The sequence below is a fragment of the Pseudorasbora parva genome, chromosome 22 (assembly GCF_024679245.1).
Source record: "Pseudorasbora parva isolate DD20220531a chromosome 22, ASM2467924v1, whole genome shotgun sequence".
Classification (NCBI taxonomy): Eukaryota; Metazoa; Chordata; class Actinopteri; order Cypriniformes; family Gobionidae; genus Pseudorasbora; species Pseudorasbora parva.
The window spans coordinates 35,613,299-35,626,095 of record NC_090193.1 but is presented as its reverse complement, the minus strand read 5'-3'; the positions used below and the strand labels follow the sequence as shown (position 1 = coordinate 35,626,095).

The 12,797-nt window shown below is 36.9% G+C and overlaps 1 protein-coding gene across 3 annotated transcripts in view; it reads right to left on the bottom strand.

Moving 5' to 3' along the window:
* The window catches only part of epha8 (eph receptor A8), a 109,179-nt gene that overhangs the window by 17,213 nt on the left and 79,169 nt on the right, over nt 1–12,797 (bottom strand). Inside the window, exons 4-8 of one of the 3 annotated variants that reach the window (XM_067432269.1) lie at nt 11,364–11,519; nt 8,593–9,057; nt 4,133–4,257; nt 3,177–3,339; nt 1,900–2,017 (exon numbers count right to left, since the gene is read on the bottom strand). In XM_067432269.1, coding sequence (XP_067288370.1) covers nt 1,900–2,017; nt 3,177–3,339; nt 4,133–4,257; nt 8,593–9,057; nt 11,364–11,519 — 1,027 coding nt within the window. The remainder of the gene's footprint in view (nt 1–1,899; nt 2,018–3,176; nt 3,340–4,132; nt 4,258–8,592; nt 9,058–11,363; nt 11,520–12,797) is intronic. The other 2 variants (XM_067432270.1, XM_067432271.1) reach the window with 2 other exon arrangements.

Below are 12,797 nucleotides of genomic sequence, written 5' to 3'. Positions count from 1 at the left end.
ATTGAACTTCCATTGTAGAGGCCCGTTCACACCAAAGATGATAACTATAACTATCATGATAAAAATCACTCTAAATATAAAATAACAGAGTTCACACCACAACTATCAAAGCAGAGAAAAACGATATAATTGGAATCACTTTCAGAATTATTTTTTTTCCAGCTGATGAACAATGAAAACATTGACAGCCAATCAGAATCCATCCTTCTTTAAAAAGCTCAAGCATTTAAAGCTGCAGCACTTGCTTAGGCCATGTGTCCACCAAAGCGTTTTTATCCAGCTGAAAACGCTAGGTGCTCAGCCGAAAACGCCTCGCTGTGTACGCTTGAGAGCATTTTGGCAGTTTTTTTCAGTTGAGACTCTTTGCTAGCCTGACAAGCCAGACCCACATCAAGATGTTTGGTCTGGAAACTCACCATTGACAGCTCAATCCGAGGGGTGGGATAAACGGTTGTCTTTCAAACTCCATCTGCACGCGATTGGATAGCGCTACAACCAACCAGAGCAACGTGAAGCGGAGCTAGTTGACAATTAAACGTTCGCAGTATCCGGTCAACAAAACTCCAAACGCATCTTCCCTTCTTAAGAATGATTTCAGAGCCGTTCTTTGTTCTTGTCTCAAAGTAAAGCTTAACTCCAAGTCTTCCAGAGTCGCGGCCAAAGCCGATTCGAAAGATGCCGTTCGCCAGCTTCCTTGGTTTAGTAGTAGCACGCTGAACTTCCGCAACTCTGCCTTATTATGTTAAGCCCACCTGCCGACTTTATACTTGATGTGATTGGCCTGAGCAATTTTTTTGTTTGTTTTTCCAGCTCACAAGTCTATGGAGAGTTGCTAGACGATACTCGCTGAAAATTTGATTTGCTAGGCTCTAACTCTTTGCTTGTTATGATACAGAATAGCCACAGAAGTGTTACTAGTATCTAATTTCACAGATATACAGTTTGTTTATGTATTGATTCTTTATAAAAAAAATCCCGATACAATGTAAAGTATTTGCTCTGGCTCTTGTTTTAGATGATTTTGTTCCATTATTATGCTTGTTGTTTTCATCTGTTGACATTGTACAAGCAGAATGCGGTGGTTGGTCTGTGTTGTATTCGTCCCGCCCCTCCTCCACTCTGATTGGACGGCTGGGTAAAAATTGACAGTGAGGAGCGCTACGTTTTACTCAAAGTTGAACATCCTTCAACTCTCGACGGATGATAAAAACGCTCATGGCATTCTGAAAACACAGTGCTCCCACTGAAAACAATTGGATACGCCTGCCAGCCACGTGAAAAAACGCTTTGATGGACACACAGCCTTAAAATAAACAGAGTGATATCATCCAACTAATATTGTTATCATTATAGATATCTTTAGTTCTCATTCTTGGTCTGAGCTGGCCTTAAGATATGTATTTCAGGGTGTAAATGTAACTAAATATATACAGTATAGTCCTGTGAAACTCTTTCACAGATAAGAGTCATTGAGGTGTTTGAGTGGGATCATTCAGGATGGGAAGCTGACATGAACAATCTCTAAATTAATTCACCCAAAAATGACAATTCTTCCTCATTTACTCTCATGTCGTTCTAATCCTGTGTGATTTATGAAGATGCACAATAGTAAAATTTCACAGAAAATCTAAACATCCACCCAATTCTCTTTGTTGTGTTCACTAGAGATGTCCGATTTGTGAATGAATCATTCTTTTAATTCAATTATTTTCAATGAATCATTTGCTCCAGTTCACAAAGCAGGTCTGAATTATGATTCAGTCACAGACAGAATAGAGAAAGTCATACAGGTTTGAAATGACATGAGGGTAAAAGGGTAAATGATGACAGAATATATTTTTAGATGAACTATCCCTTTAACATATGTTACAGAATAAAGCAGGGAAAATGAATGCAGACAATTCAAAGTACTCCTCTTGCCGTTTTCTGCAGATGACAACGGCCAGAAATGTCACCAGTCCCGTTACCGAAGCCATGCAGATCCAGATAATCGTCATGTTGGTATTTCGCAGCGGAGCTGGTGAAGAAACACAGAAGCCGAATATCAACACTAACGCATCATTAAACCCTCTGAACCATCACCAGTTTCGTCACTGCAGGGGACGTTCGACTAGAAATGGCATGATTGTGTACACATCAGAACAATACGCTTCACAAGATACAGCAGTGTGAGGTGCGTCATGAATATATAAACAGAAAACATAAGATGTAAATGTATATTTTTCAGATCATTTTTGCTGCCTGTGAAGAACATGGTCATTCAATGACAAATCATTGGAGATGCCATATTTGGACACTGAATTAAGAAATGTAGAAAATGTAACATTTTAAAGGGAGACACTAAAATGTTCCTATCCAAACACAATCCAAACACAAATTTTGACTATTAAAACTTACTTTTCTGACTATATTAATTTAACTATATATATATATATATATATATATATATATATATATATATATATATATATATATATATATATATATATATATATATATATATATATATAAATAAAACATTATATACATATATAGTAAAAAAAATAAAAATAAAAATAAATATATATATATATATATATATATATATATATATATATATATATATATATATATATATATATATATTCCAATTTAAAATGTAATTAATTAATTAAAATGTATTTATTATACACTAATTAATTGTAAAAAAAAAATCAAATATGTACAAAACAAATAAACATTATAACTATGTCCATGCTGAATGAAGAGATTAAATTTACCATTTCATTTGATTTTCTCTTTATTTTAGCAAACTTATGGCATAATAATAAAATCACTCATCTTAACTAATATAGTTAAGTATATGTATACTAGTATAGTTAACTTAATATATGTTTATATATTAATACATAAATTAATTATTAACATAAAAATGTAAACATAAAAAGAGTTTTATTTAAAATGCATATCTTCACAGCTGTCCCTGTTTTGTTCTCACTGACAGATATCAATACAAATATTTATTAAAATAAAATGAATTAAAATCAAAGTCTTCTTTCAAGATTTCACCTGCTATGAGAACGGCAGGCTCTGGTTCAGTCCAAATGCTTGGGGAAAAAATGGCACGTCTCTCCTCGACAAGCTGCACGATTTGAATATCATTCATGTCTGTGCACTAGTAATTATTTAACACTCACTTGCTTTTCCGGTCTGTATCTCCACTGACTGGCTGAATCGCCCACAGCCAGCCGAGGTTCTGGCTCGAATCTGGAAGATGTAGCTCGTGCCGGGCTTCAGACCTGACACTTTGGCGCTGGTGTTCTTTGATTTCAGTGTAGCATAACTTTGCTGTTCATTGTCCTGTGAAAATTTTGTTATATTAAAAAAAAAGTCTATTTAAGGTCTATTACATTTATGTAATTACAATCCATAAAGACAAGAGTGGACAATTCACACCAGCACCTGACAGATCTTGTTTTGAGACCCGAGCTGGAGGATTGGACCGATTAAACTGAAGTGCTCACTAATCTGTTAGCATTCCCCGCTTCACCCCACTGTGTCCGTGAACTCTGCCCCACCGAAGCATTACGCTTTGTTAAAGAGCCTTTGATGCTCCTCTGTCCCCTGAGGAGACCGCCACCGCCGTATAGCCATCAAAAACCACTGCATGGTCTTTGTTAAGCACCATTCCCCAGGAATCAACACACGGACAGCGGCTTGGCAAACGGGATTGCACGTAAATCATATTTACATAGTGGCATTGTTGACTAGGCACTGTATACTAATTCTCTGTCACAGCTGATTTCTCTTTTGCGCCATTAGGCAGCAAAGCTCCCGGCTCATGCGACAATTAACTTCCCTCCAGTGTTTGGCGGCGCTCGCTGTGTTTGCCTTCAATGTCACTTTAAATAAACTCGCCATATCAGTATGAGAGCGCTATTGGTTGGTAATTTCCTTTCAATTAGCCTGAGCTGCCAATAAACTGAGTGGTTAAATTGAGATATTTGACTCCAGGCTAGTCTATAAAATGTGACCCTTCATTAAATAGGGCTCGCCATCAAGCCATTTATATAGTCGACAAGACCTTCTCGGTTAATGAATAAATATCACTCCTTTAGGACTCAGAGTGTATTCGCTCTGAAGAAGAAATTACCTTTTCATAATATTTAATGTCATATTCTAATATAACTCCGTTGGGCTGCGCTGGTTCGTGCCAGAACAGAATGACACTGTTCTGACTGGCATTTTCTTGTCGGACGGCCATGACTTGAGATGGAGCTGTGAAAATAAGGACATGATGGTCACTTTAGTAAGACAACACATTCATTTTAAAGCAATCATTTTAAAGATATGAGAAGCAATACAGTTTACATTATAAGTGCTGCTGGAAAATCCAGATAATACCAGCTTTAGATGGCTTCTAACTGTTCATGCTTCTAACTGTTTATGTATATTAGCTGGTTTACGCTAGATTAGGTGATTGATCAAATAGTCAACTAGCTGGTTAGCTTAGGTTAGCCTGGTAAGGGCTGGAAGACTACTATAACTAAGCTGTTCAAACCTGGTCATTTATAGTCAGCTGTTTGGAACTAGCTTAGGTGGTTGATCTGCTTTACTAGCATGTTGATGGAACGGGGATCAACCTGGTATACCACATTGTCTAAACCAGGGCTGCAAAATGTTGTTCTTAGAGGGCCACAGCCCTGCAGAAATTAGCTTCAACCCTAAATACACCTGATCCAAGTCCTCCAGGAACTGAGTTTTGCACCGCTGGATTAAAAAATGGGGTCTACCAGCCATAACCAGGTTGACCCCTGTTCTATCAGCAAGCTAGACCAGCTGATCAACCACCTAGGTTTCGAACCCATGGCCTAAAGTGTTTGAAGGAGGTCATTAACAATCCCTTGATGTTTTTTTGTTTAGTTTTTTACTATTTTAAGTGTTCCAACAGCTAGACTACTAGCTGGTGGCACAATGCTCATCCTGCCACAGCAAATTACTGAGGGATAAAAACCTGGTGTTGGGCATCTAGTGATAAAATCTGGTGTTAATTTACAAATATTATATGCTTTATCACTTGTTTAGTGTTAAAGCACAGTGTTTCCTTTGGGTGATAAAGCACGTGTTTCCTTTGGGTGTTAACAATCAACATCTGCGCATGTGCAGAGCATTTTAAATTTCCCAGCTCATCCTTCGGTCTCTCCATCTTTATGGATTTCCCTGCACACACAACGGTTACAAGGACAAGGTATAGTATAGTATTATTATCTTATCAACTTGTGATTTATTAATGAGCTTGTATAATGAGTAACGTAGCCGATGTGGATGACTTAACTCTTAGCGTTTTTTTTTTTTTTACCTCAGTTTAAATTTAGCGCGCTTTTGATCCGCCATTCAGTTTAACATAACTGAATAACCCCCACTAACACACTAAATTCGTTAATGGAGGACGAGATTTACGTAAGTGACTTAATTTCGTTGTATTAATTTTGTAATAATGTAGCAGCATTAACATTATGTGTCATTTTAACTCACTGGACTTGGATAGTTATTTCTTCTCATTTGGCATAACGTTAAGTATCTTTAGGGCTTCCAACCTTTATAAGACCGTTTATATCTTTCACCCCGTAACTACGAGTTAATTCTGGTGTTTTGAAATGTCATTCAAATGAGAAAGCAGACGTTAATCGAATGAATTAAATGCTCTTAATTTTTTTTTTCTTGTGTGACGCCGGGGCTCGATCCCTGGCCGAGCACCCACGGATAGCACGGTCCATCATTGTCGGCGCTGCGCATACTGATCGGCCTGCAACATTTTGCGAGTGAAATGCTCTGTGTTCTAGCAATCTTCTCGTTGTACTTTGAACATACGCCGACCATTCTGTACAGCGCTCCAAAATGTCGAAAACATCGTAGGACACGCTTTTCTTCATGAACTGCTTCAGTCATATAGAAACTCAAGATCGAGTACGAGTGTGCAATGTCGTGGAATGTATACGCCAAAACTCATTTTGGCGTGCATATGATACGCTGTTTTTTGCGTGCATATGATACGCAATTTATGGCGTATTATACATACGAACCCCCCACCCCACTACCCTAAACCTACCCAAGAGAGCGTGTCATATATACGCCATAAAGTGCATATCATATGCACGCCGAAATGAGTTTTGGCGTATACATTCCACGACATTGCACACTCATACTATTTGACATTTTTCGTCTTATTTTGTATTAGTTGAGCAGACATGCATTAGTGCCCTTCCATACGCGATTTTTTCTGTACAACTTAGTTCTAGCCTTTTCTAGTTGTAGTATTGTAAATCTGTAACAGTAGTGCTTATGTTTTGAATATAACATTTTCTTGCTATGTGTTGGTATAAAGATAACCTGAAGTAAAACACAAAGTGACCTGATTATTTTGAGTCTTTTAGTTTGCTTTCTGCTTTGGAGGATTTTTGTTTCATGGAATATTGTTTATTATTGCAGAAGGAAACCACTTAAGGCCACAATCTATGTATGCCCTTGGCATTATTACTCTACAAACCTAAACGATCCTGAAAGGAAGACAGGCTATGTAAGTATCTCTGCTTGTTGATTGAAGATGTTTGAAACTTTATATCTTAGATTTTTTTAATGTGTTTGTTTTAACCAAATTTGTCTCTTTAACAGGAACGATATATGTGTTTGGATCATTTTGAGGAGCGCTATCAACGCCAAGATCGTGGGATCGATGAATTGGGAAAGCAAGAACTGACAAAATGTAAAAATGCGTACATTGAATGCAATGTAAGTGTCTTTGGATAAAATCATCTGCCAAATGTAAATGTATTAATTTATAAAGGAATAGTATTTTTTATCAGAATGAATTACAAACCAGACAGTTTTTTTAACATTAAGGTTGATTTAATATATACAATGTTGAATTTTTGTATTTTCAATTAAAACATTACTTGAGGAATGTTTCTTTGTTTAATCTTGTTTGAAACGCAGTAGAGATTTATCATGGTAAGATATTTTAGCATTGGAGTATAACAAGAAATTGTTTTATTCAATTGTATGTGTGACAACAATGGCTTTACTGTAGCGATTCCCAGCGAAAGCAAGAACTGACAAAAATGTTTTTTTTTTTATTTATTAAAAATGGTATTGAATGCAGTGTAAGTCGCATTGGATAAAAGTGTCTGCCAAATGTAATGGAATTGATATATTACAATTTCAATAAATATTCAAATAAATTTGTAGTCACTTGATTTTTTTGGGGAAAAAATAAAATAATATATATAAATTGTTTTAAATTTCATTCACAGTGCCATTTTAGTATTTAAGTATTTACATTAAATAAACATTAAATACACTGGGTGTGTGAGATTAATCACCATAAAGTGTTAAATGTACACTTATGAGTAATACATTTCTCAACACCTTGAGTGACTAAAAAGAAACACTAACACAGTGTTTGTATAACGAACACTTTCGTCAGTGTTGTTTTAACACTAGCAAAGACGGACCTGTATGTTCACCCGGAAAGTGATAATTTTAACACCCGTGGTGATAAATCTCCCAACATGTTTTTTGCTGTGTGGTAAGGGCTGGAAGACCACCTTGACTAAGCAGTTCAAAATTGACCATTTATAGTCATAAGCTGGATCAAACTAGTTTAGGTGGTTGATCAGCTAGACAAGCTAGCTGATGGAGCAGAGGTCAACCTAATTGGGACTTTTAGACCACCTTGACCAAGCCTATTCAAAACTGGTCATTTATGGTAATTAGCTGGTTCAAACTAATTTAGGTGCTTGATCAGTTGAATTAGTAGCTGGTTTAGTCAAGATCAAGCTGGTTTGGGCTGGTATATCACCTTAACTAAGCTGTTCAGAACGGGTCATTCATGGTCATTAGCTTGTTCAAATTAGTTTAGGTACTTGATCAATTCATTTAGTCGCTGATTTGGCCGAGGTTAACCTGGTTAGTGGTGATACTAAAATTTTCTGATCACCACTGGTTAGTGGTGATACTAAGACCTTTACTAAGATTTTCAAAACTAGTCATTCATGGTCATTAGCTGGTTCAAGCTAATGGAGATGGTTGCTTTCTAAGTTCAATTACTAACTGGTTTGGATGCAATCAACATAGTGAAGACTGCTAGACTATATTGTCTAAACTGTGTACAACTGGTCAATTATGGTCATTAGCTGGTTCAATCTGATCATTTATGGTCATTAGCTATTTCAAACTAGATTATGTACTTGATCAGTTAAATTTCAAGCTGATTTGGCTGAGTCTGGTTAGGGGGTGGCAGACAACCATAAATAAGATTTTCAAAACTAGTTGCTTAGTTAAATCCCTAGCTGGTTTGGCTGCGATCAACATAGTGAGGACTGACAGACTATATTGTCTAAACTGGTTCAAACTAGTTTAGGTGGTTGATGAGTGGGATTAATTCCAACCTAGTTAGACCACTTTTGCTGAGGTTGACCATGTTTCAAAACAAATCATGGACCGGTCAACTAGTTGCACTCCCTTAGGCTAGTAAGACCTGGATTTTCAATTGTTTTAAGAATTACATGAATAATTAATACAATCAAAATTGAATGACCCAACAGTGTCTCCTACCTGCCTGGTTTGTGGTGATATTGACCATCACAGACTGTGGAAGTTCGTTGCTCAAGTGTGTGACTCCATTCAGCGCGACAATACGGAAGGTGTAGTTAGCGTGAGCAGCGAGATTCAGCACCGTCACCCATGGTTCTGTAAGTCCCGTCTGCTGAGGGATAAAGCGCACCGGCGCCGCTCCTGTCCGGGCCACCACGGCCCCATTCAAGGGCCCTCCTCCTCCAGCTGTCCCACCGACAGCTCCATTAGTGTCTGCAACTCCCCCATTGACGTTCCCCACCCCATTACTTCCACTCGCACCCACCCGACAGTCCTCACACTGCGTCCCGTCTTTGTCACACTTCTGGCAAAGGACGTCATAGATGACATCACTGCGGCCTCCTGTGTCCAGAGGCGAACTCCACTCCAGACTGACCGAGGTGCCGTTCACAGATGAGATGATGTTTACTGGAGCTGACGGAGGTCCTGCGGGGAGGGTGAAGTTAGACAGTTGTTAATTATAGGTTAATTAGAGAGGTTCAGGGAATTGGTGGTTATCAGGCTAGCCGATCAAAAAAGAATGATTGAATTTGCACTTCAGTAACCACACGACCCTGGTTCAACAAGTAATCTCGTCTTACGATTTTTCAACTCATTAAAAGTTCAAAACCATGTTCAAAACAAGTTACATTTTTATTCCTACATTTTTTGGAGACTTAGGGCACAACTTAAAAATATACCAATAATTAAATTAGATAAATATATAAATGATAATAATCATCATCAAAATTAATCATTAAATTAGAACTAAATTTGTTAAAAACAAAGAAAAGCAAAATCGCACATGCACACTTTTCTAGCAAAACATTTTAGGCTTAAAAAAATAAAACAAAACAATTAAAAATTAATAATATAAAATAATATTTGTATTTATTCTATTTCATATATATATATATATATATATATATATATATATATATATATATATATATATATATATATATATATATAGAGAGAGAGAGAGAGAGAGAGAGAGAGAGAGAGAGAGAGAATATAATAATATATCATATAATATATTTATTGTATAAATATTTTATAATATATGAATAATTTGATCAGCTTGGACATCATACATCCACCAAAAATCACCAAAACACCAGCTATTTATAAGACAGACGTTAAAAATTATACAATTAAAAGAAAAGATCCTTTAGCATTGAAAATTACACTTAACATTTATATCTTACTCATTGACAGTCATACGTATTAATCCTTTTTTCAAATCCTTTTCGGGGCCATTGTATCTAAAAAACTTGATTCAAATTACAAACCCGATTCCAAAAAAGTTGGGACACTGTACAAATTGTGAATAAAAACAGAATGCAATGATGTGGAAGTTTCACATTTCAATATTTGATTCAGAATACAACATAGATGAAAATGAATAATTTTAAGGGAAAAATCAGCTGATTTTAAATTTCATGGCATCAACACATCTCAAAAAAGTTGGGACAAGACAATGTATCATCCCCTCTTCTTTTTATAACAGTCTGCAAACGTCTGGGGACTGAGGAGAAAAGTTGCTCAAGTTTAGGAATAGGAATGTTTTCCCATTCTTGTCTAAAATAGGCTTCTAGTTGCTCAACTGTCTGGGGTCTTCTTTGTGGCATCTTCCTCTTTATGATGAGCCAAATGTTTTCTATGGGTGAAAGATCTGGACAGCAGGCTGGCCATTTCAGTGCCCGGATCCTTCTTCTATGCAGCAGTGATGATGTAACTGATGCAGTTTGCTCTGGCATTGTCATGTTGGAAAATGCAAGGTCTTCCCTGAAAGAGATGATGTCTGAATGGGAGCATATGTTGTTCTAGAACTTGGATTTAACTTTTTAGCATTGACGGTGCCTTTTCAGATGTGTAAGCTGCCCATGCCACACACACTCATGCAACCCCATACCATCAAAGATGCATGCTTTGTTGTCCTTGTCCTCTTTAGTCTAGATAACATGGCGTCCCAGTTTTCCAAAAAGAACCCCAAATTGTGATTCTGACCACAGAACAGTTTTCTACTTTTTCCATTTTAAATGAGCCTTGGCCCAGAGAAAACACCTGCGCTTCTGGATCATGTTTAGATATGGCTTCCTTTTTGACCTATAGAGTTCTAGCCAGCACCGCTGAATGGCACAGTGGATTGTGTTCACCGACGATGTTTTCTGGAAATATTCCTGAGCCCATGTTGTGATTTCCATTAGAGTAGTATTCCTGTATGTGCTGCAGTGCCGTCTAAGGGCTGAAGATCACTGGCATTCAGAATGGTTTTCCGGCCTTGACCCTTACGCACAGAGATTGTTCCAGATTCTCTGAATCTTTGGATGCTATTATGCACTATAGATGATGATAACTTCAAACTCTATGCAATTTTTCTCTGAGAAATAAATTTTTGATATTGCTCCACTATTTTTTGCTGCAGCATTGGGGGAATTGGTGATCCTCTGCCCATCTTGACTTCTGAGAGACACTGCCACTCTGAGAGGCTCTTTTTATCATGTTGCCAATTGACCTAATAAGTTGCAAATTGGTCCTCTATTCAACTTTTTTAATGTTTTTTTTTTACATTTAACTTTTCCAGTCTCTTATTGCTACCTGTCCCGACTTTTTGGGAATGTGTAGCTCTAATGAAAACATTTCAAAATGTCTCACATTCAACATTTGATATGTTATCTATATTCTATTGTGAATAATACATAACTGTATGAGATGTGTTTTGGTTTGACTCAAGTTTTGGTTTGACTCACTTGTACAGGGAGAAGCCGGTGGATCCGTAGATGAACGATAGAAGTTGGCATCACACGGGCAGGTTAGAGCCGCTCGTGTCTCAGAGTGACTGTGGAGGGGACATTTCCCACAGAGCTGATCTCCAGCCACTGGCTTGTAGAAACCCACCTCACACGCTAACAGGAAATACAAAAACATTAAAAAACGGCTTTTTTGCCACGATTCTCACTGAATATCCTGTTTTACTTAGAATGAATCACATTACTGTTGACACTGAACATTATTCAAACAAAATGAATAACAAGAAGTTGTGAACGAGTAATCTGAAACTGTCACTCTCAAGTGTAGTGGTTCAGAATTTGCAAAAAGAATGTTCAAGTGAAGACAACAAGTACATGTGTGAGGAATCTGAGCTTAAGGGGGGAAAAAGAATTGAGAATTAACATAGAGTGATAGCAAGATCTGTATCTCCACCGACAGAAACCCCAGGGAGTCCAAAAAGTATTCCTTCTTGCAGTATTTATCCTTGTCTGTTTTCTCTTTTGGCTTGATCCGATTAATCCTTCCCTCCCTTGATGTTTTTTTTAAAAAAGCTCCTGAGTTGAAAAGCAGGTCACGATAAACATACGCTCATCGAATACAGTGACGTCTTTACGCTTTGAAGTTTTTGACAGACTACCCCCGGCAACACAATCAGAAGCATACATTTAACATACACACAGACAGACATAAACTAATCATGATGAACTTTGGTGACCTTTTCTATTTGGGCTGAAATCTCGCTTTTAAGACTCTTGCTACTTAGTAAGTCTCTTTTTAAAGCTGATAAGAGGGATGAGAGAGACTCCGGTGCTTTATCCCGGGGTGTATCCCGGGGTGTTTACACACACACTACATTAGGGCTGCAGTGTTCTTCTGTTTTTGCATATTGGCACACTGTTTGGTTTGTCAGCACCTGTCAGAGCGCAGCTTTTCTTGCAGCCATATTTGCATTACAATGAATTTTAATGAATATTTACAGCCATTGCATGCTGACCTTGATTTTTACTCTTTGTGTAGATAGTTAAATAAATATGGTTGAAAAGAATATCCACCGAGATGTTTTTCATGAACAGACGTGTGCAAGGTGTTGTAACGCAACAAAGTGATTCAAGCATCGGCACAAATTAAAATGTTTTATTACTATGTCTTACCAAGGTAAGTGTTGCAAGCCATGTCAGAGGGATTCCATACATTTCATAAATAAAATATTGATGGAGAAGTATTGGATAATTTATTTTAATATAATGTGATGTAATGTAATAGAAGATGTGTTATAGTTGAAGTGCATTGAAAAGTTACCCATATACATTTTTTTGGGATAAAATACAAAAAAATACAAAATAAATACTTGTATTATTATTATTATTATTATTTTAATAATAACATTTATTTCAAAATAAGTAGAAAAATAT